Source organism: Colletotrichum tamarilloi (assembly GCF_030869305.1).
Source record: "Colletotrichum tamarilloi strain Tom-12 chromosome Unknown Scaffold_3.1, whole genome shotgun sequence".
NCBI classification, from domain to species: Eukaryota; Fungi; Ascomycota; class Sordariomycetes; order Glomerellales; family Glomerellaceae; genus Colletotrichum; species Colletotrichum tamarilloi.
This window is the reverse complement of record NW_026849386.1, coordinates 851,537-878,823: the sequence shown is the minus strand read 5'-3', so window position 1 is coordinate 878,823 and position 27,287 is coordinate 851,537. Positions and strand designations below refer to the sequence as shown.

The following is a 27,287-nucleotide window of genomic DNA, read 5'->3' as shown; positions in this document are numbered from 1 at the left end:
TCTTTGCGGTTACTGCAAAAAAGCTATGGGACTCTGACAGTTGAACCTCCCTCTGTGATCCTCTTTCCTTCTCCCCTCTCTCACTCTCAGTCTCTCAAGCCCCCCCCCCCCCCCCCCCCCCCCCTCCCTCAACACCCACTACCCCCCCACCCCCTCTCCCCCCCCCCCCCCCCCCCTTCCCCCCCCCCTCCCCCCCCGTCTCCCCAGCCCCCCCCCCCCCCAGTGATGGCCTCTTTTAAACACTTTCTTGCTACGATCCATCCCTCCCCCCGTCCCCTCCCCTTCCCCCCTTGACCCTGAACGGACCCGAGATCCACTATCCCGTCTGAAAAGGGTAAAAGTTTCGACTTCTCAGGCTGCGGAAAAGCAGCATGTCGCATCCGGGCCAGAAGGGCCGCAGACACGGCCTGGCTGTGGATGGTAGTCGCTCTGCTCATCGTATGAGAACTCGAAGCGGGTGCTCTTATAGCGTACTTTTCTTGCCGGTGTGGGTATCCACCACCACCCGCGCCGCCGTTGAGGAAAAGCCACACCCGCAACCGCAGCGCAGGGCACATCTTTCTTCTCTCCCTCCATGCCATCTGGTCTGCCTTTCCTGGTCTCCGGGTCGTTCATACCCTTCCCACAGCCCAATCACCCTCGCCTTCGCCCGTTCCTGGGCAGTAGGGGGGCAGGAGGAAGAGAGGGCACGGACGGGGCGCCCGTTGAAGAGGGCTAGCCCCCCCCCCCCCGGCGGGACCCTCCCTCCAGCCCGACATGAAGCATGAACATGGGTTTTTGATGTGACGAACAAGGCGTGCTAACTCGTCTCTCAACGTCGTCGTAATTGCTGTTCGACAGTGGTGTAGCAGTAGAAGAGGAGAACAAGTCGCTTTATTTCTCTTGGCGTATCCTGATGACGATGGCATGAATGGGCCAAAGTACGGGTAGATGAGCTGTCTTCCCCCAGTCCATGGTCATGAGACGACTCCGAGCGTAGTCTCGTTACATTGGGCGCGTCGGCGAGTGCGAATGCTGCCTTGGTCCCGAGAACTCGGAAATCCTGCCTGGAGATAGATGAGTTGCGAGTTTTGGCCCATCCCACAGTGTCATGACAGGCAGGCGGATTGGACGGCGTCGTCGGGCAATAGCATCGGTAGGTATCAAGGCAGCCTATTCGTAATGGCTGAGGACATCGACATGGAAGATTCGCGACGATGGCGAAGGAAGCTCGCGACTGATGTAGTTGGCCTTGTGTGCACGGGGTTCAATGTAAGGTGATATCTGATGAGTGTATGTTTTTAAATAATTGTTGCAAATGGCATACATGAATATAAACAGTGAAATTTAAAGGTACGCGAGATAATGATATGCGGAACGCAGAAGAGCCCTTGCCGCCTGTCGTCCTCCTTTCCCTCCCAGGATGAGAAATTTTACGAAATGAGTGGTATCTTTTCAGCCAAAACAAGAAATCCAAGACCAAAACAAAAGGAAACAGAATGCAAAATGACAAGGAACAATCTATACGTCGTCACAGCCGCTTGGGCTTGGGAATAGCATGCTAGGGCCAACCTCGTAGGAGGCTACCGTCGGAAGAAGTGAAGGCCACCATCACAGGTGGTGTTGATGTGTGCGTTGTAGATTTTGTCCGAACCTCGGGGATTCTTCAGGCCAACTTGGGCTTGGGTGCCATGCGTGCTCTGACGGCCCTAGGCTTTGCTGGTGCTCTTTTCTTGGCAGGCTGCTTGCCCTTGGACTTGCTGGACGAGGATGCCGTCTCTTCCTCGGGGCTCTCCTCCTCCATCTTGATCTCTACTTGGCGGCCGCGTGGGCGAGCTCTGGCCACCGTCTTGAATATGGGTTCTTCGTCGACACCGTCTTCGGGATCCTCGCCGCGGTACTCATATATTTCATCAAGTATCTGTTGTCGCTGCTCTGGGTTCTGCTGTAAGTCGACTGTGTCGTCAAGCAGGACAGCGCTGCTCGTGGCGAGGTTTCTCAGGCGGGTTTTCTGCTTCTTTGTTCTCCGCGACTTCCCCGGCTGAGTAGTAGGCTCGGCTGTGTAGCCAGAATCTACCATGCCACGCTCGACTGCCAGGTACTCAACGTCGCTTGCGCCCCACGCAGTTGTTTGTCCGCCACCGAGCTCCTTAAACTTGCGATGGACCATCTTGAAATAGTAAGCATCGACGTGATCGAACGCCATTTTGAGTTTATGTCTCTGGTATCTTGTTAGTTATATTGCTCACAAAAATATCCCAACACCATGAAGATGACTTACATCTCTGAGTGACCACTCCAGAAAGTTGGATCTTCCTCTGGTCACCTGCATTTGCAAACGTGCAGCAGAGCTTGTCATCCCGAACCTCTCTCTGTGCTCACCCGCAATGACTTCCCACATTCCGGTGCCCTTGTTACCTGAGAGAATCATGTCCCTTTGACGATGGAAGAGGAAGGCGACGTCTTCAGGGCATTCCGGCTTGACGACGAATTCATCAGGGAGCGAGTCAATATGCGCCATCTCGTCATCGGCGGTCGGCTCTTCAGATGATTCTGCCTCGGACTGTTCCCCTCGACCTCTAACGCGAGGAGATCTTTGGCACCGGCCCGCTGCTTGTTGGTTGTTTTGACGGGCTCGGGTAGGTCCTCGAACGACCTCGGGGCGTTGTATCTGTGTGCTTGGAAGGGCGTATCCCATGTAACGTCTTCTGGTGGCTTCAGACTTGAAGGATGTGATATCGGAGTCCTCTACCCAAGTGTGAGTCGGCGGCTGGGCATAGTACTGTGCCTGGGCTTGCGAAGGATGCGGAATTTGTCCCATGGACAGCTCGCCCATGATGGGCTGCGGCTGCATCATTTGCTGCTGAGGTTGAGACATGTAGTAGCCGTGGGGTGGCATCTGAGGGGACATGGAGCCCTGGTCCGATTGAGGTTGCGCGGAAACTGTGTAGTTACCAAAGTAGTAGTCTTCAGGAGGTTCGCGTTCGTGCTCAGGCTCTGCTTGGATGTAGTTCATCTCGAAATGACTCTCGGTTGTGGGAGGGTTCATGGCCATCGGAGAGCCAACCTGGCTCTGAGGAGCACTCATGGCAACAGTGTTATGCCAAGCCATCCTGGAGGATCCGGAAGGACTGGACTGGGGCTGCATAGGAGCCATCGCTGATGGGTACTGGGGAAGAGTTGTTGTTTGTTGCATGCAGGGCGAGCCGCCACCAGATACTGGAGTCAACATGTGGGATTCACCGAGTTGCGGCTGATGGTTGAAAGTTGTGACCTTGTATCTGTCAGACAAGCCTGAGGAGCCACTCAAGGATATATATGTCGACTTACAGCAAATGGAGGGCTTCTGAGATCTGGGTAGATTGTGGTAGGAGGCTGTGCCACTGAGGTGCGCCTGCTGGGCATGGGGTCTGATATTCCGTCTGAATGCATAGTGGTTTGTTCGACGTAGTTCTGGCTCGTCATGATCGAGTGGATGACCAGGAGGAGTTGTGGACAATCGAGGTAGGTGTGGAATGTGAAAGTGAAAGTATTGGGGTTGTAGAGGGCGGTGTGTAAGTGGCAATGGGGATATTCCAAAGACTTGGATGTGGGCAAGAGCTCTGATAGTTTGTGGTTGTGTGAAGCTTGTCTTGTCTTATAGGAGGATAAGAAGGGGGGAGATGGACAGTAATAAAGAATTCAAAGAGTCACTGAAGTCTGCCTCTCCGTAATTGGACTTGTCAAGTGGGATGGATGAGAAGAGAGCCTCGCGAGGACGAGATGGCCGCGGCCTATTAATGACGAGCAAAGTGGACAGCGATGGTGCCGATCCAAAGGTTTGTATTTTTTCGCAAGGGGAGCCTGCCAGTCGAGACGATTTGAACGAGTGCCACTCTCCAGGATAGAAAGCAGCGGGGACCATCGCCAGGGTTCGAGAAAAGGGACAGGGGGAAGGATAGTGTACACGAGGTACATGAGGCCGTTGTAGTCTGGAAGGTAAGGTAGGTGTAGGTAGGGCCGGCACACAGACCAATAGAGCAGGAGACGAGGAAGAGCAGGAGGAGGGGTTAGGCAGGACAGGCAGGACAAGCACAGTACAGCAGACAGAAGAGACGGCGACAACGATAGAGGCAGAACCAGAGACAGAGACAGACTTGCATGCGGGGGCATGGGTGTGGGTGGTTCCTCGCAGACGATAGCCGCCCGGGGCTGGTATGTACGGGTACGCAGTAGTGCAACTCTGTAGATGCGGGTCGATTCAGTCGGCCGAGCAGCTTTGGGGTCTTGTCTTGGGGCTTTGGGGGGGGGGGGGGCGTGTGTCTGGAAAGACCAGATAGAGCGAGGGAAAGAGAGAAAAAAGGGCATGGGGCGTGTGTATCCACAACTCCATGGATGGGGGTAAAAGAGAAAGTGCAGGGGATAGAGCGAAAGATTCTGAGAGGCTACCATTGCCAGCAAGAACCACACCTCACACATACCTACATACACGATGGAGTAGTAGCAGAGCAGCAGCAGCAGTCCCAATGACATGACAGTCACACTCGCAGATGCAGCCCAGTCCAGCCCAGTAGGCTGTATCCGTAGCGATGTTACAGCTCACCGGAGCAGGACGTCTACCAGTCTCCCAGAAACTCGTCCAATGTACTCCGTACGCAGTAGAGTGGTTTGCTCTGTCTCGCCTCTGTCTCTTTCCGTGCGGCCGCCTTACAGCGCCTAAATGGGTGACAGGTGTGGGACGGGTGGGGAAGAGAACGACTGATAGAGCAAGGCTCAGCATAGTAGAGCTTGATAGTGAGTCCGAGCCTCTGAGCATACATACCTACCCAGTCTTGCACTTCTCGATGATTTGAAGGTACCAATGAGAGTGGCGAAGGGTATAAGTCGGCCGCAGTACAGAGTGAAGAGGACAACCGCTTGTTTCTATGGCCTGGCTCGTCCGACATTGATACGTCTTTGTTTTCTGGAGCCTGTGTGCTTCGACATCCAGGCCTACCAGCATCTTCCTCTCACTCAGCTGCCTGGACTTCGTAAAGTAGAAGGAGCAAAGTTATTGGGCTGATTTGTACTTACGTGAATGGCGCGGACAGGTAGGTAGATGGGGTCTAGAATATATTAAACGTCCATTGGCGATGGAGACGCTCGATATGTGATGCTCCTCGTTCGCGGGCGAAGAATCCCAAAGGGGGGGGGGGGGGGGATGAGCGTTGACCTGCGCCAGATGTGCTGCTTTCTCTGATGGATCTTAGATCGTACGGGTGCACGGTACACAGCTTTTCTCTCTCTCTCTTTTCCTCTCTGTCTCTCTCTCCCTCTCTCTCCCTCTCTCTCTCTCTCTCTCTAGCTGTAAGGCAGAGCATGTCAGGGATTAGGATCGGCAATGGGGTCTAGTTCAGCGTGACAGAAAAAAAACCCCTCGATTCCGCTGCTCTGATTCCCTTGAGCCATGATGAATGTACTCGGATGGGGGCGGAAAGCATTGTCTACCTAGGCCATGATCCTTGATAGCATTGTGTACTGGTAGTCAGTATCCGAGATGACAGACTTGGGCAACAAGGCGGCATCAAGGAAGTAGTGTAGCACGGAAGCTGTAGCAGAAGAAACGACACGGGCACAGGCTAACTCCTGCTGGGGTTGTGGGATCACTCGGCTCTTTCTTCCCCCATACACAGTACGAGGACCAGTTACTTGGGACAACCCCGCCAGCCGGAGGTTACAGTGGATGGTAGGGCTCTCGCTGTACTTTGGAAAGTGCAGAATCGAGATGGACTTACCGGAGTTGTGTTTTCGAAAAGCAATGTTATCAAGTCTAAATGCTGGAAGGGTATTGTGTTTGGTGTGGGAGAAATACAGACTTGGATTGAAGTGTGGGTGACTGTAGTAGAACGGGTGACATTGTGACGTCTGGGAGCTATCAATCTGCGTCCGAGTTGCACATTACGCACGTAGTTACGCACGTAAAGGACCCAGATATGCCAAGATTGACGTGGACCATTACAACGGGGTTGCCCCGGGACGGGACTGATACGGGTTTGCTCCCGTGGTGGATTAGTTGATAGACGAGAAAAGAGGAATCAAATCGATCTTGACGCTATATTAGTGGGTGAACTCCCTGCTCTTAGTGCATCTCGATCCGATTGGAGAGAGATGCGGACAGAGTATAGCATTGAGGAAGTCTTTGAAATGTTAGCCATTTCCCGGCGATGGCAGGCATGGCAATGCGAGTGCCAGTCGGTAAGGTGTAGTGATATGTGTCAAAGAGAGGCGATGGCGTATTATGTAGAGTTCAATTATTTAACAAGTGTGGAGGTTGAAAATGTCGGAGCATAATTCCGGGGCTCAGGTAATGCAATGACCATCCGCTTACGGTAGCTGGAATGACCCGGTAATCAAACTCGCGAAAAAAGGCACAGTAAAATAATCAACGAAGAAAAATAAGGAAGTCGTGAGGATGTGCTACAATCGATGTCGGGAGCTGTCCCTGGTCGGCGTTTCGGGTCCGGGTCGACTTCAAAACGGGGGTTGGTGAAGAGAGAAAGAGGAAGAGAGGGAAGGCAAAGGATGTGTGAGTGAGTGAGGTGAGCATGGACTCTGTCTGTACTTCGGGGGTCGAGCCAAAGAGACTCAACAGAGGACAACGGCCGAGTCCACGGGTGTCATTGCATGAACCGTGTGATTGGCTCCATGAGCGGCCGCAACGGGGTCGGCAACCTGGGAAAGCCGGGGGTAGGAAAAGGCAAGTGGGGACGTTCATCTTGCGGTACGTATCGTGCGTGTGCCTGCCTCATTCTCATTCTAATTCTCATTCTGCTTCTTATTCCCATTCTCGTCTAGGTCCTGAGTGAGTCTTTCCTTCCGTCCCGACTCCCTGCGGCCTTTCTGCCTTCTTGACTTCCTGCTGTGCGGCGTGCCTGCCTTCCATTCGACACATGCGACGTACCGCACCTATACGTACCCAAGTAAGTAGGTACCTGCCTACCTACCTTACCCGTCTGTCTGCGTGCGTCAACTGTGCCATCCTTGAGCCGGGTCCGCTCCTTCACCTTCTCCAGTCCAGGCAGGTCCAGTTTCCTGGAGTTCAGCATTCAGATAACTGACTCTTCCTAACCGGCGCATTGTTGCCTTGATTTTAATCATCACACGGTCAATGAGTCTAAGAGCTGACATGTGTCTTTACCACCAAATCCTTTTCCACTTGTGAAAACCTTGACTCAATGATAGGTCAGAAACTTAGAATCTCTTCCGGCGACACTTCCCAAGGTACATTACACTGTGACTCTCCTCTCTCTCATGTCTGTCACATTTGCCTACTTGCTATCAGTTTCGTGGGCGGGACCCTTACGATAGCTAAGGGTACCGTTGCCGAAATCTGCATTGCCCTAAGGTCTGGTCACCTCAGGCCCGCCCTACGCCAAGAGTCGCGGAACAGAACGGCCAGTGCCCAGCTGCCCCCAGCACCACCAGGTGGGAATCTTCGAGAGACAGGGGTGGCGGGGGGGTATCCCTAAGATAGACCTCTGATGTTTGGGCGTGTGGGTTTTGAGGCTGCAATTCCTCGGACAAAGCGGGGGCTCAGTTTTCGTAGGACTCGCTTGTCGACCTTTACTCCCCGTCGCTGGGTGTGACCGGGACGCGTCCCGTCAACTTAGAGTCTTGGACATTGCTCGAGTGGGCACCGAACTGGACCGCACTGGAGTGGGCTGGAGTCACTGGAAGAACCTGGGCCCTTCAGGATGGAATTGCTTAAACTGTTATCCGAGAACTAGGTACTCGTCGTTGAAATTGCCTTCTTTCTGGACTACCTTGCTCTTCTCTTCCCAGCGTCCAGAGAGACATGCTCATGTCAGGCCATGGCTCGTTAGAAAAAAGAAAAGAGTCAGGGGGGCTTCCCTTGCCCGTGCAGAACTTGTTGCAGCATCGGTAAACACGCGCCAGTGGAACAAAGCTTTCACATTGTCTCGACTCTCGCCTCCCACCATGGCATTGAGTCTCCATGTTATTCCCATTCCTTGGCCACGGCGATTATTATGCGATCAAGCCACTGTCGATCAAGGCAAGCATCCATGCTTCGTACAATGCCAGGCCATGCACCCTGGTATACGCACCTATCCAAGCTAGCATAGTGAAGGCAGTGATGGCATACGGAGTACTCTGCTTTGAACTGGGCAGTCCCCACAAGCTTGATGGACACGGGACCAGCAACTTCACAATAAAGGCGACAGAGGATTGGACACACGAGCGGGAAGAGGCGGGAACCGTTCGATCTGGAGGGTCCATAGGCATAAGCTGCCGCCCGCCACGATCTGAGATCCATTTCGTGCCACGAGAGGGTTGCCGCATAATCTGGCTGACCGGCACAGACACTGGTTTCTTTTGTGAATACTCGGAGTATCCCGCCCGTACCTTCGTACAGTTGATGTCTTACTATGGGGATGGAAGCCGAATTGAGGGGGGTCCCGATCACAGACTCGACTCTGAACTTCTGAAGAACCGGTTGATGCCATGCCTGCCCCCACACAGCCGGCGTTCATGCCCTCCCCCCTGCCTGGCTTGAAGCTCGTTCGAAAAAAGGGTGAGTTGCCACAAGGCAAGGGAAGAATGGGCTGATATTGACTACGGTGCATGCAACTTTGAGACCCTCGACCATGCCTTTTGATTGAGCAGGAAAGAACAATAGCCACGTATGGCCGCCGGTGCGAAACAAGAGGAGAGGAACGCGACTTTGCTGCAGAGAGGGAGGGGGAAAACGGACGCTGAGCCAATACGCTCAGTTCTCATCTCTTTGGTCGTCAGGGATATCCTTACACAGTACTAGCGCGGACCCGACAGACTGGTTCGCGCTACTTTAGCGTCAGAACTAGATAGAGCCCACCCTCATTAGAGGCTATCATTGGCTCGCCTCGGAGGCATTTCGTCAGGGCCATCGGGATAAGTCTGAAGCCTGAGGCCACAATTATACTACCCATCACACCCCTCCCCCCATATCTTCCCCTCCCACTTTGGGTACGTACTCCGTACCTACCGTCGATTCCCTTTTGGTTCACCCTACCCCTACCGTGCCTTCTCCACTTCCACGAGCACACCTCACTGGTCAGAAGCCGATCCCTTTCTTCGGACTTAGCGCGCGTCTGTTCTTTCGAATTGAAGCTTAAGCACATCCAACCACTCATGGTGTCGCTAGTGACTCCCAGATAAACCATTTTCACTTCCAACAAGCGGCCAGGCTTCATCCCCAACAGCGCAAGGTCAACAGAACGCAACTTTGTCAACTTTTTAACCGCGATATCACACACCCACCCACATTCTTCCAGACTTCACACGCCGCTGCCTCGTAGCTACCTGCTATCACACGCATTCTTCCACACCACCTGCGCCTTGCTGCAGAAACGTGCCCCAACTTTGTTGCTCCTGGCCGCTCCCTTCCTCGATCCCATGGTTCCAGATGCGGGTACTGTACCGGAAGCCATGACGCATCCTTGATGAGCCAAGTCAAGCTGAACCTGTACGTTCTGCCTCGAGGAGAGACGATTGAGGCCGTCTGCCTTCGCGTGCCGGCCCTTCCTCACGTTCCTCAGACCGATGGTACCTTGCAGATCGCCGTTCTATGGATAGATGCCGAAACAGAAGGCTGAGGTGCAGTCTGATCCTTTGGCCTTTCTAAGCCCCCCAGCCCGTGCCACGTTGAGGTTCGAGGAGACCGCTGTGCCGCCTTAGCCTCTCAGTCCCACTCTCTTCGACATGTCGTTACCATGATATCTCCCATTCGGTTGTAGGAACGACCGCTTGATGAGTCCCGAGGTGCGACATCAGAAGCAGGCGACATGGCTGCAAGCCCGAGGTCAACTCTCCCTGCTCATGGTCGCTTCTCGGGTCGTCGACTTTTCCAAAGGAAAACCTTACCGGCCGCAAACAGCCTAATGAGGAACTGGCCGTATCCCCATTCCCTGGAATTTTACGCTCTTAGCGCCCAGATCGCATAGTTCGTCGCCCCCATTGGTCGTCACTGCCTCATCACGCCGTTGGTCGCGTCTGTAACTGTCCCTGACGCGGTTGTGGTCGTCCATATTCACAACCTAGGTCCAAATCAAGCCATCACTGCCTCTTCTTCGCCTGAATTTCTGGTTTGCGTTGCATTGCGCATTGTCATGCACTTTGAGCGCTTCCGGTCTCTCGGGTCGCGAAGGCAGCTGGTCTCCGGCAAGCGTCCTACTGGATATGCCAGGAAACAGGTATCCACCGCAAAGCATCGTCTGCTAGGGTTTTGGTACTGCAAATTGTCTCGGTCTGTCTTCAAGCAAGTCAACACATTCTGGCGGTAAAACAGTATCAAACCAGCCGAGAGTAAACGAGATTTCCTTTGGTTGGACGGGGTGACAAACTGTCTGGACGTGGCAACCTCCATCTTCATGCCAAGCCATGCTATGGATTCGAGAACCCTGACCAGAGGTGTCCGTCCGAGGCACCGAAGTACGCTCAGACTGACAGCGATCTTGCCGCTCGCCATGTGAGCTTTCCGTCCGAGATTTCCAGTGGGCAGTGGTTCGATGACGCTTGCCATCGCTGCACCGTGCAGCCCCGAGACTCCACCATCCATTGCAATCAACGAAGTCTAACACCCCCCCTGGACGAGGATTTGCTGGTCATTCCTAGGGCACCGTGAGAAAAGCCCGAGGGTACAAGGAGATACACCAGGAGATTTCTTTCACTCTTTCAAGGTCTCTCCCGGCCACATGCGGAATAGGGTACGCTCCACGCTGGGTTTTTGGGCGTCCATTCGGCTTCCAGGGCATGAGCTCTTTGCGGCTAGAAGCGTGTATCATGGAAATCCGTACATGATCCTAGACCTTGGGCAGCTTCATTCTCACTGAAGAACTGCTCAATGAATGCAATCACAGTTACTCATTCTGGAAAAAGGCGCAGCGATGGTAGCTGAAAACTGGGTAGCCGGACGGCCCCCCCCCCCCCCCCCCCCCGTCGGACGCTGATCTGAAATCCCCATAGGCAAGCCCTGCTACACCCACGCGAGGTTTCCATACACACAAATACTTCCTGGGGGGCGGCGCCTTGTATTTGTGGTGTCTGCCTGCTCGTCAACCATTGGAGAAACGAGGCAAACCACCTATCTTCAGTGATGGTGGTCCTCTTTACACGGTAATTACACGGTAACCTGCTGTTGCCATCTTCCCCGGCTCCCGCGAATCAAGGACGGCACAACCGGTCCGCGGCGTGACGAGATTCTGCAGTTGTCATGGATTGACATTCTCCGGGACTTCGCCGTTCAGGAGAGGGGGTGGACATACTGGAAGCCGCGGTGGTTCTGTGGAAGAGCTGCCAGGAGTGGTCCAGTGTGGACAAAGGTGGGCGTTAGGCCCTCCGCCGGTTGCGCCTGTAAGAACATCTTTCTCCATGTCGCATCTGGAACAGCGGCAAAACGGTCCCCGAGGAAAGAAAGGAATCCCTTCTGCCCCCCTTTCCAGGGTCAAGCTTTGTGGTTGCGTGAGAATGTCGAACCAGACAATGGTCTGAAAGATTCGCAAAAGGCGCAGCCGCCACTACCACTACCACGACCTCACCCATCTGCAGGATGGGCATACGAAGAGGGGGAGAAACCCATCTCGAATCCTTCGGCAATTAATTTCAGCCCCCAATGCTGCTCATCTCTGTCCGGTATCATGTCTCTACCCGAGCCGTTGACTGCGAGGCTACAACCAATGGCCGTAACGATTGCTCCGGCCGTGTCAAAAGCCGCTGCTGGTGTGCGCGCTCTCGCTACGCCTCTGTGGGGATAATCAGCACTCTAATCTGTACAAGAAGCTCGAGAGTACATTACCGGGGAAGCTCTCTCATCCGATCTCGAGTTGTGGGTAGGGCAGTGTTGAGTCAATTCCCAGTCTGGTCCACTCCCAGCACTGAACTGGTCATCACTACGGATACTACCCCTCGTTGAACGAATATGGTTACGTCGGCACAGTTTGGTGACGGATTTTGAGCGATGTTGTTCTTGGTAGAGAATAACGCCTCGCAAGGCATTCTCTTTCGATTTGGCCTTCTACCTTATAGCTCATTGATCACGTTGTTTTGACTGGTCGTCAATCCACGAGGCCACAACAGAGGCCCGAAAAGGCGGCCAAGTGCCTGCAAAGCCCCCTCCTTGCTGCCCCGGCGACTCCGGGTATCGGCGAAGGAGAACTCGCTGCCAAGAAGAAATTTTTCATGGGCAATCCAAAAGTGTACAGTTTTCGCGGTCAACTTCAGAAGCTATCGCGAGGGCGTATTAGAGTGCCCGAGTGGTCATCGCCAGCAGCCCCTCCAGCACACACGTGTTGAGGCCTTTGAGGTCTCTCTCTGCACCCCAATATTTCGGCCGCAGTATTGGAGCTGATGTCGGGGTGCAGAATCCTTTGCTACTTTTTGCAATCCCCCTCTTCCGCAACTACAGCATTCCCGGAGCTGCAGCTGCGCCGCTTCAGCGGTCAAACGGGCACTCTCTTCAGCTTGTCTGCAGGAACAAGGCATTCGAAACGTCATGTCAACCTCCCGTCGAACTTGTTTCTATTTCGTATTCTGTCTACTCTGTCCTATTCCTATCTTGTGGTAAAAAAGCGTGCCAAGTGGCGGAGCGTCGAGCCCCACGGGTGAGGCTGTGAAGCCCTTTTGTGTGGGAGAGAAACACCATTTGCCAACAACACCAACACCCAAACAGCCCCCAACGACTTCCGACCACGCCCAAAGCAGAAGACAGAACAACCCTTTCGTGCTCCGACCAACGATAGACGACGGAAGCGCACCAGGAAACCCGTCATCATCTCCTTTCGTATCCACAAGCATCAAACAAGCGCAGAACTTCCCATCAATACGTTACACACACTCGAAGCCATCGTTTCCGCATCCACTCGACAGCCCCCTTCCCCCCTTCTTCCTCCACGCGGTCGAGAATAGTAGCCAGACAAGACACAGCCCGCCATCATCTAAGGTTAATCCCGGCCGCCACTCCCGTTGCCACGGGCGGCGCAGAACCACGAGAGAGACAGAGACGTCTACGGAGCGTTTACCGCAGGCTGTTGGTAAAGCCCATCATGACTGGTTCTTTGTTCGCCAGGCTAGGATACCATCACCCTCGAGGAACGTGCAATGATTCGTCCCCTTTCCATGATGACTCGTTTGCCTGATATCGTGCCTCATATCGATCCCTTCGCCAGAACGAAACGGACTCAGTCACAGGGCGCAGGGCCGAGCGAACGAAAATTGAGAACACGGCGAATCAGAGCAGCTAGACCATCATCCCTCACGCCTTCGCCCTGGTTCGATTCTCTCGTCACCTCTTGGCCCCCCTTATTCCATGAGTAGAAAGTTGACAAAGTAGACGAAAGGTGTGTGTCTAGACCGGTGAAACCTGTCCATTCTTGCCTTCCTATTCGACGGGGAGTGAAAAGAAGGCATCTTTAGTCCCTGCTATGATGGAGATACCGGATGAACGCCCTCGCTCTCGTCCAAGCGAACCATGGCCCCCCTCCCCTTCCCCTTTACCCCATGATCCCATCATCTCGCCGCCCCTCTCGCCAGCCCTACCATTTTCTTTCTAAACGATGAAACAAGCGACGATGGTGATATTTCCAACGCCCTCGAGAAAGAAAGATACTTGTCAAGCTTGTACCGATACAAGATGCAAAGCCCAGAACCCCTCCTTGACTCTTTGACTCCTCGGCGATACCCCCCTTCCAGTACAACAGGCAGGGCGGAGACTGTCACAATCGTCAGATACTTGCTTGTCCTTTCCTTCTCCCCACCGCCGCGCCATTACAGCCACGTTGCCGCCGTCGAACAAAACATGAATGTAGAGGGAAACCTGGCTAGTGTGCCTATACCATTGATCATACATCATCAGCCTGGCCTGTTGGGCCGTCACATAAGCGACCCGCGGCTCTCTAGCGAATAGGAGCTACCTCCGAGCTACTTTGAAAAAGCCTTCAATCTCCCTTGGTCAATGGAGCCCTTTACGAGGCAGAGGAGAAGAAGGGGCCTAGAGGGGAAGAGAGTCCTCGGACTTTCTCTCGATACCCGCTCCAATGTGACTCTCATTGCTCCATGTGATGATTGGCAATCGAATGCTCTCAGGTCTAGGAGCCTATCATTCACGCGAACGTGCCCATCGTTCGTCCACTTCGTAATCGTAAGGCGGAACTGAGGGACATTATCACCCCCAAACTGCGTTCCTGACAGAGGGGAATGGATGGGGCCGTTGACGTTGAGCTGTTCGCCTGCTGACGCCCGCTGATGCTTGTTACGCTTGACAGCACTTGGGGCTGATGAATTCCCATGTGAAGGTCCAATTAGGAAGGACATGATCATGTGTTCCTACGCATTGTCTACAGTCTCGGTGTCAGTGAGGTCATGATTATACGTAGTCCGAAGTAGACTCAGGGGGGGCCATCATCTGAATACTGACTCACCGCTGGACACATGTCAGACACCTCACTCATACATCCCCATTGTTTGACGACACATCCAAGGATTGGAGGGGGTTGTCATCGTATGCGTGGGGTGTTTTCAGTCTTCTCAGACACAGGCATCGACAGGTGTTACGGCAGAGAATTGCTTGAATTAATCTTGTTTATTTCGGAATTTCAAACAAAGCTACAGCTAATCACAGCGTTCTTTTGCGCAAGTGTGTGCCCATGGAAAAGAAACCTACACCTTCACCCGCTATTGCCAATGCTTTGATGATCCCAGAAAGGAGAAAAGAAACCAGACACTAGAGCCTCCGAGGAAAGAAATGAAAACGTACAAAACGACCGCCGAAGCCGAAGCCGCAACCCGATATCGCCTGATCATGTCGTGGAGCTCATTGTCGAATATACGCGTAATTATACCGTCATCAACAGACTGTGCTAGGAAACCCGAGATGTAAAAAAAAAATAAAAAATGAGGCAAATAAGTGTAGTGTACCAACGAGAATCGCTTGTTGGTCGAGAGCTTCCATTCTGGGATACCAATGGCAAAAGCAGGTGTATAACGTAATAGAAAGAGTTCCGTCTTTCGCTGGTCCAAATATATCCGGTTGCAATGCAGTCGCAAAGCAGTAATGCTGCGCATCTCGGAGCATGGAAGGATCGCTGAGAGCTGCAAACCTAGTCACTCATCCCCGGACCCCAACGGAGGGGCCTAACAAACGTCTGCCGAAGGGGCATTCACTCACTCCTTTCTGGCAAGCTGTGATCGAGCTGTCCGCTGCTTATCTGCAGATCTTGAAACTCGCCCCAACGTATATGCTCTGCCTTCATTCGCACTCCTGTGGGGATGTTATAACGCAGTGGCTCTCCCATATCGTATCTCTGTCGACTTCTATGCACCCTCAAGTGGTTGCACAAAATTATAGTTGAAGTCCAAGAGGCCGTCTAGCATCCAATGCTGTGGGTCAAAGAAATCGTAATTGGTCTCGCCGTAGCTCATGCCGCTCAGCATGCTGTTGCTAGGTGGTTGACTTCCGATCCCGCCAGAGTTGCCAGGAGTAAGGGCTCCATTGGCAGCGAGCAGGCTGTTCGCTTGCAGTCCTTGAGTTGCCGGCATGAGAGTGCTGTCCAAATGGGTCGATGACGCTGAGGACTCGTTCGCTGAGTCTGGATTAGTAGGTTGTTTCATGGCTATTTCGGGTGGCACGTAGGTCAGTCATCACAGTCACACCGAAGAGAGACGTGGATGCAATGGCTCGAGCACTGGGTGGGGAGGGGATAGAGCTTTATAATTACCATCAATTGAACCTCTTCCTTGTGCTTGGTATTCTTCCCTCCATCGCCAGACAGAGTCGAATACAAGACTCATGCTATGGCGGCAGCGCACCTTGAGCTGTAAGGTGTCGTCAATGAGAAGTGGTGAATCGTCGTTGTCGTAGGAAGCCGTGCTGTTGTTATCGAGTCGAGCTCCGTTCCACATTTGCACCATTAGCTCTGCTAGACGCCACTGCAGGTCGTTGTTTACGACGCTCGTAGCACGAATGGCATTGATGGTCTGGTGGAAAAGATTGCGGCCACGATCGAAATCAATCGTTTTGGCAAAGAACGACCGCATGAGCTTGAGTAGGGCAAAACCCGCCGCGATCAACATCTGCTGGATGTAATTCGTCGCATAAAGCAGAATTGTTCCTGGGGAGTTCTGTCCGGGTGATGTGACCTTGTCGACCTCAAGAATGTTATCCAAGAAGCTTGTGGTAGCCCTCCAAAGACCCATCAGATCATCGATGTAGCCAGGTGTGGTACTCGAGTCAAAGAAGCCAGCTAGACGCAAATGGAGTGCTGCGGCTCGCATATGTAAGTTGACGATTGGCCCCAGATGCTGCGAAAGGACCGACGCCTGAAGTTCGTTAAAGTCCTTTCTGTAGACTCTCATCAACATGGCTCGATGTTCGTCACCGGCAACCCCGCGAGGATCACTAGCATTGCTGTACATTTCCTTGGACACTTTGTCGCAGAATCTTTCGACTTGGAGTCTAGCCTCCAATTCCGGCGTCAATCGGAAGGGACCATCTTCGCCTCGTCGAACAGCCAAAGTCCAGTCGTACAGGGTCGATGCCGGCTGGCCGTAGCCAGTACCAATGGTCTGAGCCACAATATTGCAGACAGCCCATGTTGACACACGGTCATGCAGCTGCTCTTTGTTGAGGTCGACCGATACTCTGGAGAAGTCTTGACTATGGTTTGGTCTATGTAGGCCAATGCCCGTCGCAACCTTCATCATAACACCACAAAGAATGTGCGTAGGATCGGCACTTGTCGTGCTTGTTGGTAGAGGCCAAGTGCATAGCAGACACAGAGCTTTGACGACAAAGTAGCTGCTGGGAACATCTCCAATGGTTGACCACAGCAATCTGGTCAGAGGTCCAGATATCGAGGTCAACAACGTAGTATCTGCGCTATACCGGCGAGCAGCGACCGAAATGATGGACCAAAACAAAAGGGCGTGTTGTTGGAAGTACTGATCAGGCGTCTGTTGCGGGTTGAGGAAAGGCAAGAAAGGGTGGTAGTATGCGAAGAATTGGCTGAAGAGCTGATTGACTGACTCCTCGGTCAGGCGTACATTCTCCAGCTCGTGAGTGTAGCGTGGTAGGCTGTACGACCCTCCTCTCTTGAGGTGCAACAGCGAGGATACAGCCTCGTCGGAGCCCATTAGGGAAGGGTTTCTAGTGTGTGTGTACACGCTTGTCGCAACCGGGGACTGAAGGTCTTGTTCGTCCTCGTCGACGGTGTAACCCTGATTTTGGGCGCGTGCAATGTTGCGTCGCAACCTGTCGATTTCCTTCTCCATCTCGGCGTGCTTCGACCGCTTGCCTATGCGCTTGAAGTTGGACTCAATCTTACAGGAAAGCTTGAGGCGGTTACACCGTGAACAGCTCTGGAAAGGGTCTTGAACAACATCGCATCGCAACTATTCCAGAGGAAGCATGGTTAGTGGGGGTGACTCATGTCATGATTCTGGCCGGGGGGTTGACTCACTTTCTGTTGTCGACACTCGTTACATGCGCGCTTGACGCCGGGCTGGCGCTTTTTGGAATCAGGCTCGCCATTGTCATCGTCGTGACCGGCATTGCTGCCCGGACTGCTATCGAGGGCCATGCTGCTGTGCTTCCTCTTGGGAGGCCCATTGGGCGCATGACGGACGCTCATGGGACTTGTGGGCGAGACGGGCGTCGCCCCGCCGGCAGAGACGACGTCCATGCAGGGCACGGGGGACGGACAGTCGCGGTGAGACAAGACAAGACACGGCACAGGCGGGCGCGGGTGACCCCTCCCGGGCCGGGCGTGGCGTGAGGTGCGAACGGAGCTCGCAGGAAGAACTCGGCAATCGGAGATGTCCTGGACGGTGAGCGAGACTCGCTGGGGCGGCGGTCCGGTGTCGCGAGGTGCGTGTTGGAATTGTTGATGTGAGGTGGGAGCTGGCGCGGCCGAATGCGGAGGGCGGGGAAGAAGGTTGATTTTTGACCTGAGGAGCGAGGCAAGATTTGCAGTGGGAAGGTGGAAGGGGACCTCGTTGCGCCTGCCCAGCCGTTAGACTTTTGGAGGGGGACCAACGGGGGTGAATGGCTGGGAGGTGTCATCCCATTGGCTGGCTCGATCTGCAGTTTCCCCGCCCTTCACCTTCTGTGCTTCTGCAGCGGGCGGGGTGGGTGACAGAGTCTGTGAGAGTACTGAGCAATTCTGCCAGTTTACACATGACAACTTCCCAACCGGGAAAGGCGCATCGGGAACTCGGACCCGACTTGTACCGGTTCTTGTTTGTTCTTGCTCTTCCAATCTGCCCAGACCGTGCCCGGGCTGCTGTCAGAATAGTGCACAGACAGGCGGGATACTCCCCGGCACCCCAACTTCCAAGCCTCCGACCCAGGAGATAGCAATCTGAATTGACAGAGATAGCCAGAGTCGATATTGACGATAGCTGCTGGTCCGATATCGTCCTCTTTCTCTGCCTTTATCCACCCTCACTCGCCCTGCATCTGGGTACCTGTTCCCACGTTGTCCACTGCATTAATAGAGTAGCCAAGAGGAAGTCTCCATTGATGACAAGACAGAAAACCCAAAAGTGGAAATTCTAGGTGAAAATTGGGTCACCAAGCAGGTGAGCACCAGCCTAAGTGGCTGCTCTGAGGTCAAAAGGCGTGGGACTGTGACTAATCATATATGGTGGCCATGGGATGGGTAGGTGCAGTGTGCAGTTGCTGCTGCACACACGTTTGGCCCTTCCTCCCTGCCGTGGCCGTGGCAGAACTCAAGATTAACCTGCCGAAGAATCTTAGAAGCTCATGATCAGACGAACACTCGTACCTGAGCAATTACGTGGAGAGACTGACTCGCGGATTTCCAGAAAATAAAAGTTGCTTTCCTTCTCAGTCGTCGTTCCCTTTCGTTAGTGCTCATCTTCAATATCGCCCATATCACATCACCACCTACAAGTTGTAGCAATGCCCGAATCCGAAGCCAAGAAAGCGGCCAAACCGCCTCTGAAAGTCGAACTTGCACTACCCGCCGTATACCAGGGACACGGCTCTTACACTGAAAGCTCGAAAGGGGTCCGGGACGTCCAATTTGTGATGCCGGGATCACGGCCTAAGCAAGGTGAGCGAGGCTTTGTTTCTCGATGCCCATCGAGGCAACCAGATCGCAACTGATCATTCTTGCAGTCGATGTTCTCCAAGTAGACTCAACGGCTACATCGCAACCCTTCATTGACCCGGCTGTCTTTCAAAAATGGAGCGACAGGTCTTGATATCTACGTCGCCTCAAGTAGTACTATAGAAACTCAACCCCGATCTTATCGTATGCACTTTCGGGATTGCGACTGTCCATCACTGTCTTGGCAGAGATGCTTCATCCCGGATCCGAGCGCTAGGTGGCTGTTCCGGAACCTTTTTAGGCCCGGTAACAAAGCAGGTGCCTCTGCCCGCCGCCATCTGTCAAACTCGAGGCGCTCTAGCAAATAAAGTTGGGGAAATATGGGCACGCGTGCGCTCCGGTAACTGTGGCCGGCATCTCAAAACCCCAGAATTCCTCCCCGCGGCTCAATCTCGACCACTCTGGGATCCGATCCGGTGTCTGGTCTTAGGACCGTTCGGCTTGAGACCTGCTTGGCCATGATCCACTCTTCAAGGAAGACTGATGAACGTCGGAATTCACGTGGGGCCAAGTCCTCGGATTTGGAGTTGCAACAGTCCCACGTCCGGTCAGATCGATATTATCACACAGAGGTTCCGTCACAACTTTCATCCCAAATTTGGAATTCATCCAGCGACGGATAATTAGGATTGGATTTGCTGCATCGCCGTCACTGTTTTGAGCACGAAAGGATTCGCGACTGCACACAGGACGCTAAAGTCTCACATCTGAACAAAGTCCCAACTTCCAAAGTCCCAATTCTCAAGCACTTCCCGCGAACACCGTCAGCACAATGCGGGCTATCGGCCGGGGATGCTGCTCGACTGGGCGAGAAGTGTAGTATCCACCCTCCGGGTCCCTGCCCGGAACCGACCCACCATGCCCACTCCAGCTGGGGTGAAACGGGGGACATAAGCCAGCTTTATACGCAGATTTCAAAGCAATTGGTAGAATTGGTTTCGAAGGATCGAGGGTGAGCATTTCCCTAGTCAGGTCGTCTCAGAGTTTCTCCCCGCGTCCACTTTCCGCGTGCGGGGTTCCGGGCACTAGAGAGCGTGGCGTTGACCATCGGCATGTCGAAAAGGGCATGGGTTTGGAATTAACAAAGTGTTCCACGTAGGTCGGGTGGCTACCTTTCACAACAGTATAAGAATCCAATGCTCAGCTGAGTTTGGTTCAAATTTGCCTGCCCTTGAACCTACCTGCGTTCTCCCATTGCCTCCACCTACCTTACCTCAGTTCCGATACCCCTTATCAAGAATCTCGGCTCGATTCTCATACTCTTTTCAAGCCATGTCGACGCAAACAAACGGTGACACCCCAGCTGGGGACTACACTGTTCCCTTCTTCCTGGATGGAGAAAAGGTCATCGCAAAAAAGACCTTTGACGTTGTATCACCCGCTACCGGAAAGGTCATTCACAAGTGTGGCAGCGCAACTGAGGAAGATGCCTTGGCCGCAGTTGATTCCGCAGCCAAAGCCTTCAAAAGCTGGAAGAAGACTACGCTCGGCCAACGTCAGGAGATCTTCCTCAAGGCTGCTGCTATCATGGAGTCTCGGAAAGAGGAACTGGCCCGCGTCATGTCTGAAGAGACGGGTGCTGCTGCAGGCTGGTCAGAGTTCATCTTGGGTCTAGGCATCGGCTGCCTCAAAGACGTCGGCGGACGCCTCCTCACCATCCAGGGCTCTCTCCCAACAACCAATGACCCGAACGTGAGCGCAATGGTCCTCAAGGAACCCTACGGGGTCGTCCTCGCTATTGCCCCTTGGTCAGTATATCAGCTATACTTGTAAGGGATTAAACAGCTAACACCCAATCAGGAACGCCCCGTACATCTTGGGAGCAAGGTCAATAGCATTCCCCATCGCCGCTGGCAACACTGCCATTCTCAAGGCCTCAGAATTCTCCCCTCGAACCCTGGTTGAGATGGTCTCTTGCTTCCACGAAGCCGGCTTGCCCAAGGGTGTTTTGAACGTCATTGTTCACGAGCCGGCCAACGCTGCTGCAATTACATCATCGCTCATCGCCCACCCTGAGGTCAAGAAGATCAACTTCACCGGCAGCACAGGCGTCGGCCGCATCATCGCAAAGCTGGCAGGTGAGAACCTGAAGCCAGTACTGTTGGAGCTGGGAGGCAAGGCCCCGGCCATCGTATGGGATGACGCCAACCTCGAGCTGGCCGCAGATCAGTGCGCAGTTGGCTCTTTCCTTCACGGAGGGCAAATCTGCATGAGCACTGAGCGCATCATTGTCCACAAGAAGATTAGCGAGCAGTTCCAGTCGAAGCTGTCGGCCTCGATCGAGAAGATCTTCCCGTCGCAATCCGATGCGCCTGTGCTCATCAACGCGGTGGCTGTTGAGAAGAACAAGAAGCTTGTCAAGGATGCCGTCAGCAAGGGCGCTGCGCTCGTTGCCGGCGACGTTGATGCTGAGCAGACGTCAAAGACAAGACTGCGGCCCATCGTCATCAAGAACGTCACAACCGACATGGACATCTACAAGACGGAGTCTTTCGGCCCTTCCGTAGCGCTCTTTGAGGTAGAGACCGAGGAGGAGGCGATCAAGCTCGCCAACGACACAGAGTACGGCCTGACATCTGCCGTCTTCACAGAGGATCTGCGGACAGGTCTCCGCTTCGCAAAGGAAATTGAGTCGGGCGCCGTCCACATCAACAACATGACGGTCCACGACGAGCCTGGCCTGCCCCACGGCGGAGTCAAGTCGAGCGGGTTTGGCAGGTTCGGCTCCTCTGGTCTGGACGAGTGGGTGAGGACCAAGACGATTACCTTCCGGAACTGAAGTTTGGTGGTGTGCTTTTCATAGCGTCTAGATACCTTGACCCTGTCTGAATGGAAAGAAGGGGCTTATTTCACGGCTCTATCTGGTTCCGATGCAAATGCTGTGTATCCATCAATGACTTATTGGTTTTCCTCGCATCTTACGGCACGATTGTATGACAACACTGTTACGAATAGAACCCACGTATCTCATAGACCAGACACTACTCCGTAATTCTCACTATCCCAAAAATCGATGAGGTGTCAATAGAGTGGTGTTGATCGTTATCAGCCAATGACGATCATGGGGAAGCAGTGCCACGTGAGTGCATAGTTCGACTTTGGCTACCTCGTTGCGTTACACGATCGGCGCACTCATATTTTGCCCCTCCACCCCTCCAGAATATTGGGCAGTTCAATTCCGCGGTCGATCATAGGTGGGAAGCCACGTCGGCAACGACTAGAGCCGCGACAACACATACGCGAAGTTTCGCTTGGCGCAGGTAGGTCAACATGGACATAGCTTTCAATGCCCCAATTGACTTTCAGCCACTGGCGGAAACTGAATTCTAGCATGCTGCATAAAGACGGGCGGCATATTGCTGACAGCAACACTTCAATCATTGGTCTGCCATCGCCAGTACGCCTCCTCCCCGCAATTGCAATTCTGGAGTCAGAGTTCGAGGGGAATTGCTTGCGGCTTCGTTGCCGTGGGTTTAGAAACGGAAATTTTGTCCTGCCGAAAAGTTCGCGACATGTCACAATGAATACGACGACTGCGCACCTTGATTCTTAACTCCCCGGGTGAGGTGTGTGCACCTGAATAAATGTGGTCAGATGGAGTAGGACCCTATATCCCCTAACTCCCCTAATACCCATGTGATATTCAGAGAAAGCGCACGTTTCCAACGCAAAAAGTGAAGCTGGGAATGTGGGCCGAGTCTCTTCTCGTGGGCTTTGTGTTGAGATGCGCCGGCAGTCTGATACCCAAGTGTGTAAATGGGAGCAATGAAGACATACCTAATAGAAAGGTCAAAAGCGATAAGACGATTGGGCTGAACAGCAGTCGTCCGTGCGGACCCTGTCAAGATCCCGGTAGAATTGACGCTAAACCTATTTGGTAGGCAAGCTCTCTGGACCCTTGCATCACAAATTCGAGTCGCATCTCGAGAATCTTCAAGGCCGACTGACATTCCCACTCCCGATTGTCAGCAATCCCGCACAATGCTTCCCGCACGGTCTCTCCGACCAGCCTTCCGTGCGGTACCGATCTTCTTCCGTAGCCCGGCAGCGGCACCGAGACCACAATGCCTCCAGAGACGATGGTACGCCGACAAGAAAGCCGCACCACCACCACCACCATCACCGGCCGCCGTCGCCGAAGATGACCTCCCCGACCACCGCAAGCTGGGTGTTCAGCAGGAGCTCTTCACCTCTTCCATCTACAGCCCCGGTTCCCCGATATTCCTCCCGAACGGCACGCGAATCTTCAACCGACTGGTCGATTTCCTACGACGGCAGTACGTCCACTACGGCTTCGACGAGGTTATCACGCCAAATATCTACAAAAAGTCGCTGTGGGAGGTGTCGGGCCATTTACAAAACTATGCCGACGACATGTACACCGTCACAAGCCGCGCGCGCGCCCCCGAGGAGAAGACGAGCTGCTGCAGCGGTGCTCACGGAGACCAGCCTCGCGAGGGAGCCAGCGGCGAGCAGGCCACCAGGCAAGCCGAGGGCGAGGACGATGACTACGGCCTCAAGCCCATGAACTGCCCGGGCCACTGCCTCATCTTCGCCTCAAAGAACCGCAGCTACCGCGATCTGCCCATCCGCTACGCCGACTTCAGCCCGCTGCACCGCAACGAGATCTCGGGCGCCCTCAGCGGCCTGACGCGCGTGCGCCGCTTCCACCAGGACGACGGCCACGTCTTTTGCCGCCCGATCCAGATCCAAGAAGAAGTCTTCAAGACGCTCGACTTCATGAAGACGGTCTACGGCGCGCTCGGGCTCGAGCAGTTCGACTTTGCCCTCTCGACCAGGCCCGCGGACCACTACATTGGCACCGACGCCGAGTGGGCGCGGGCCGAGTCGCAGCTGCGCCAGGCGCTGGAGCAGGCCGGGTTGAAGTACACCGTCAAGGAAGGCGACGGCGCCTTTTACGGCCCCAAGATTGACGTGATGCTGCACGACTCGCACGGCAAGTCGCACCAGGCCGGCACGATCCAGCTCGACTTCCAGCTGCCGCAGCGCTTCAACCTCGAGTACCAGGCGCCCGCTCCCGCGCTGGAGGCGCAGGGCCTGCCGCTGGACGGCGCCGACGTGTCGGCGGCGGACCTGGAGACGTACGGACCGGTGCCGCCCGTCATGATCCACCGGGCCATCCTGGGGTCCGTCGAGCGCCTGATGGCGCTGCTGATCGAGGAGTACAAGGGCCATTGGCCGTTCTGGCTGAACCCGCGGCAGTGCGTGATCCTGACCATCAACGACACGGAACCCGTCATGAGCTGGGCGTCCGAGGTCAAGGATATCCTGACGGGCCACGACCGCGTGCGGGACCCGGCGAACCCGCGGCAGCCGCGCCCGACGGGCTTCGCGGTCGAGATCGACGTCAGCGCGCGGTCGCTAGCCAAGAAGCTCAAGGAGGCGAGGGAGAAGCAGCCCGGGTTCATTTTAGTGGTGGGTAAGGGCGACGTTGCGGCCAAGCAGGTGACTGTCGAGGCGACGGACGGCCCTTCAGAAGGCTCGGGTGCGGGCGTCTCGAAGGGAGCTCGGCAGCAGATGGATCCCCTGGCTTTGCTGGAGAAGATGCAGGAAAAGGTGGCGACGTATCAGTAGATGATGGTTGTTCGTGCGCGCGTCCGCCCATGTATAACAGACGTAGAAATGTACACTACCACTACAACAAACGCCGGCTTAGCGGGTTTTGTATTATAGTCATGATGAACGCAGGCCAAGCCTCCTCCAGCCTTTATTAGTCGTCTTACGACGACGGACCACCTCCATTCACACTTCCGTTCCCAAGGTATATCCTCACCGGTCATCCTCAACTCCATGAAACAATCCCATTGAAAGAACAAAAAGTCAACAACGCAGCACACACACCGCCCTCCCGTTCCATCACCTAGTCCTATTGGAAGTGCTGTTCGCCTGCTGATGGAACAGTGGTCTACAACAGACTTTAGTACGTGAAAGGATCATCGCATTATCGGGGCTCACTCACCGCTTGTACTTCTCGTCAACCTCGCCTCCAGAACTCTCAATGCGCTCGACCAATTCCTGACGCTGCCTGAGCTGCTCCTTCATAAACTCCACAGTTTTTTTCAAAACGAGACCCTCAGAGCGGCCCTGACCTTCGAGGCCGGGGACCAGCTCCGTCAGGCGGTCGAAACCCTCGCGGATGGCCTGGCGTCGCTTTTGCTCTGCCAGCGAGCAGTGCGTGTTAGCGGATTTCGTCGAATGCGCTGAAAGGGCGTGAAGGGGACTGTAAAGGCGTGTGTGCGCGCAACGTGTATGAAAGCTTTGCAGTTACTGTAAAAGGGGAGATCGTAAAGACGTACCGGATGCGATGTGGTTCTGCTTCTTCTCAGCCTCGGTCAGGCGCGGCTTCTCTTCTGGCTGCTCGGCATCCGCGGCCGCTGAAGGGGAATTGGACTTATTTGGGGAAGACATTGCGGCGGGCACACTCAGTTTCTATAGGCGCGCGGATGCAACAAACCAGGGGGGTATTGTTAGTGGAAGTGCTCCATGTATAACAAAGCTGTCGGTGCCTCTACTCGGGAGTTGACGTCGAAAAGAAAGGAGATTGGGGTATATGTGAGTGTGTGTATGAGTGAAGGAGTTTGTGTGCGTTTCGCACGATCACATGCCGTTTCGCACCAAAGCTCTGAGATCAGATCCCCCTCCAGACTTTCCTCCGCATTGCGATTTGCGGGATTCGCAGAAAGCCACCACCACCCCTGTCCAGTAAGGTTCCTGCAGCACGTTTGTTTCCGCCCGCAGGGCTACGGATAGCTGCCACCGGGAACAGGAGCTGAACCTGTCGCCCAACGCTCCTTGGGGAAATACATACATGCTATGCCTTATCTTTTCATACCTTAAGGTATAGTACCTTAGGTACCTAGCGCAGAAGGCACACAGTAAAGACAGATAAGATAAGCCCAAGAAATCACCAACTGCGTGGATCTGGCGGGGTCGGCACGTCCCAAGCTTTCAAGGCTGTGTGACCTCATTGGCATTGGATCGGGATTGATTGCTCATCCAGAAATTCTGTAGCTTGCCGGCCCACAATCCGCTATCCGTACGCAGTCGACCTCCTTTCTTTCCGATAGCTGCACTTTAGCCTTACGAGTACATACTCTCAAGAGGAACAAATCCAAGATTCCTTCAGAACACCCAATTGACACCGAAACGTCTCCAACTTCCGCACAGATCAAGCGCTTCACTCTCCACACAAAACACACACCTAGACGCCCACCACCAACACCGCCATGGCCGACGTAAAGACCTCCTCCGACCCCCCACCCGACTACACAAAGGCCACCGAGCACCTCACCCGGCCACGAGCACCCTCCGCCGCTGCCGGCGGTCCCGGCGGCCCACGAGGGCCGCTGCCCCTCAACCTCCCCGTCCTCTCCTACCTCAAAACCAAGCGTGTGATCCTCGCCTCCGCCTCTCCGCGGCGGCGCGCCCTCCTTGCCCAGATCGGCCTCAAGGACCTCGAGATCACACCCTCTACGAAGCCCGAGGACCTCGACAAGTCAGCCTACGGCCCTTACGAGTACGTCTCGGCCACGGCCCGCCAAAAGTGCCTCAACGTCTACGAGACGGCCCTGCAGACGCACCTCGCCTCCATCCCGGACCCGGACCTCGTCATCGCCGCCGACACCGTCATCGTCACCCGCGACGGCCGCGTCCTCGAGAAGCCGAGGAGCGAGGCCGAGCACATCAAGATGCTGCGCCACCTGCGGGATACCCGCGTGCACAGGGTCCTGACGGCCGTGTGCGTCGTCGCGCCGAGGGAGGACGCCAGGTCGCCGGGCTACGAGATCTGCCAACACACGGAAGAGACCAAGGTTTACTTTGCGCAGGAGGCCAACGGCCTGCCGGACGACGTCATCGAGGCGTACGTCAAGACGAGGGAGGGCGCGGATAAGGCGGGCGGGTACGCCGTGCAGGGCATGGGCGGCATGTTGCTCGTCGAGAAGATTGAGGGCAGCTTCGATAACGTGGTTGGCTTGCCGGTGCGGCAGACGCTGGCGCTGGCGGAGAAGGCCATCTTCAAGCAGGATGAGGAGGAGGTCGCAGAGGACGAAGAAGAGGACCTGATGTGAGAGGTTTGCCCAAAAAGAAAACAGAGATGGAATAGGAAGACCTGCTACATACCCCCGGCCGCCTCCTTAATACGAGGAG

At 54.6% G+C, this 27,287-nt stretch overlaps 13 protein-coding genes across 13 annotated transcripts; 6 read left to right on the top strand and 7 right to left on the bottom strand.

Annotated features, from left to right (window-relative positions):
- Nucleotides 1–128: 128 nt before the first annotated feature.
- Nucleotides 129–557, bottom strand: CTAM01_01457 (uncharacterized protein; the record flags this gene model as incomplete). Its single annotated transcript, XM_060517499.1, has 2 exons — nucleotides 129–434; nucleotides 468–557. The coding sequence occupies 2 exons, from the start codon at nucleotides 555–557 to the stop codon at nucleotides 129–131; spliced, it is 396 nt and encodes a 131-aa protein (XP_060387960.1).
- Nucleotides 558–1,645: 1,088 nt separating this feature from the next.
- On the bottom strand, nucleotides 1,646–3,444 carry CTAM01_01456 (uncharacterized protein; the record flags this gene model as incomplete). Its single annotated transcript, XM_060517498.1, has 3 exons — nucleotides 1,646–2,200; nucleotides 2,261–3,253; nucleotides 3,310–3,444. 3 exons carry the CDS (start codon nucleotides 3,442–3,444, stop codon nucleotides 1,646–1,648), a joined length of 1,683 nt encoding a protein of 560 aa, XP_060387959.1.
- A 172-nt stretch (nucleotides 3,445–3,616) lies between these two features.
- Nucleotides 3,617–4,319, bottom strand: CTAM01_01455 (uncharacterized protein; the record flags this gene model as incomplete). The annotated part of the gene is made up of 2 exons (XM_060517497.1): nucleotides 3,617–3,999; nucleotides 4,040–4,319. Coding segments are annotated over 2 exons (663 nt in total), but the record flags the coding sequence as incomplete, so codon positions are not given.
- A 110-nt stretch (nucleotides 4,320–4,429) lies between these two features.
- On the bottom strand, nucleotides 4,430–4,774 carry CTAM01_01454 (uncharacterized protein; the record flags this gene model as incomplete). The annotated part of the gene is made up of 1 exon (XM_060517496.1): nucleotides 4,430–4,774. One exon carries the CDS (start codon nucleotides 4,772–4,774, stop codon nucleotides 4,430–4,432), a length of 345 nt encoding a protein of 114 aa, XP_060387957.1.
- A 4,564-nt stretch (nucleotides 4,775–9,338) lies between these two features.
- Nucleotides 9,339–10,277, top strand: CTAM01_01453 (uncharacterized protein; the record flags this gene model as incomplete). The annotated part of the gene is made up of 3 exons (XM_060517495.1): nucleotides 9,339–9,460; nucleotides 9,732–9,756; nucleotides 9,939–10,277. Coding segments are annotated over 3 exons (486 nt in total), but the record flags the coding sequence as incomplete, so codon positions are not given.
- Nucleotides 10,278–11,141: 864 nt separating this feature from the next.
- CTAM01_01452 (uncharacterized protein) lies at nucleotides 11,142–11,747 on the top strand (the record flags this gene model as incomplete). The annotated part of the gene is made up of 1 exon (XM_060517494.1): nucleotides 11,142–11,747. A coding segment is annotated over one exon (606 nt), but the record flags the coding sequence as incomplete, so codon positions are not given.
- A 1,853-nt stretch (nucleotides 11,748–13,600) lies between these two features.
- CTAM01_01451 (uncharacterized protein) lies at nucleotides 13,601–14,037 on the bottom strand (the record flags this gene model as incomplete). The annotated part of the gene is made up of 2 exons (XM_060517493.1): nucleotides 13,601–13,817; nucleotides 13,913–14,037. 2 exons carry the CDS (start codon nucleotides 14,035–14,037, stop codon nucleotides 13,601–13,603), a joined length of 342 nt encoding a protein of 113 aa, XP_060387954.1.
- A 1,263-nt stretch (nucleotides 14,038–15,300) lies between these two features.
- Nucleotides 15,301–17,984, bottom strand: CTAM01_01450 (uncharacterized protein; the record flags this gene model as incomplete). The annotated part of the gene is made up of 3 exons (XM_060517492.1): nucleotides 15,301–15,599; nucleotides 15,705–17,376; nucleotides 17,445–17,984. Coding segments are annotated over 3 exons (2,511 nt in total), but the record flags the coding sequence as incomplete, so codon positions are not given.
- Nucleotides 17,985–18,907: 923 nt separating this feature from the next.
- CTAM01_01449 (uncharacterized protein) lies at nucleotides 18,908–19,212 on the top strand (the record flags this gene model as incomplete). The annotated part of the gene is made up of 2 exons (XM_060517491.1): nucleotides 18,908–19,061; nucleotides 19,127–19,212. The coding sequence occupies 2 exons, from the start codon at nucleotides 18,908–18,910 to the stop codon at nucleotides 19,210–19,212; spliced, it is 240 nt and encodes a 79-aa protein (XP_060387952.1).
- Nucleotides 19,213–20,390: 1,178 nt separating this feature from the next.
- Nucleotides 20,391–21,897, top strand: CTAM01_01448 (aldehyde dehydrogenase; the record flags this gene model as incomplete). The annotated part of the gene is made up of 2 exons (XM_060517490.1): nucleotides 20,391–20,866; nucleotides 20,919–21,897. The coding sequence occupies 2 exons, from the start codon at nucleotides 20,391–20,393 to the stop codon at nucleotides 21,895–21,897; spliced, it is 1,455 nt and encodes a 484-aa protein (XP_060387951.1).
- Nucleotides 21,898–23,099: 1,202 nt separating this feature from the next.
- On the top strand, nucleotides 23,100–24,713 carry CTAM01_01447 (threonyl-tRNA synthetase; the record flags this gene model as incomplete). Its single annotated transcript, XM_060517489.1, has 1 exon — nucleotides 23,100–24,713. One exon carries the CDS (start codon nucleotides 23,100–23,102, stop codon nucleotides 24,711–24,713), a length of 1,614 nt encoding a protein of 537 aa, XP_060387950.1.
- A 282-nt stretch (nucleotides 24,714–24,995) lies between these two features.
- Nucleotides 24,996–25,547, bottom strand: CTAM01_01446 (helix-loop-helix DNA-binding domain-containing protein; the record flags this gene model as incomplete). The annotated part of the gene is made up of 3 exons (XM_060517488.1): nucleotides 24,996–25,044; nucleotides 25,099–25,297; nucleotides 25,436–25,547. 3 exons carry the CDS (start codon nucleotides 25,545–25,547, stop codon nucleotides 24,996–24,998), a joined length of 360 nt encoding a protein of 119 aa, XP_060387949.1.
- An 818-nt stretch (nucleotides 25,548–26,365) lies between these two features.
- CTAM01_01445 (uncharacterized protein) lies at nucleotides 26,366–27,208 on the top strand (the record flags this gene model as incomplete). The annotated part of the gene is made up of 1 exon (XM_060517487.1): nucleotides 26,366–27,208. The coding sequence occupies one exon, from the start codon at nucleotides 26,366–26,368 to the stop codon at nucleotides 27,206–27,208; it is 843 nt and encodes a 280-aa protein (XP_060387948.1).
- Between the last annotated feature and the right edge of the window lie 79 nt (nucleotides 27,209–27,287).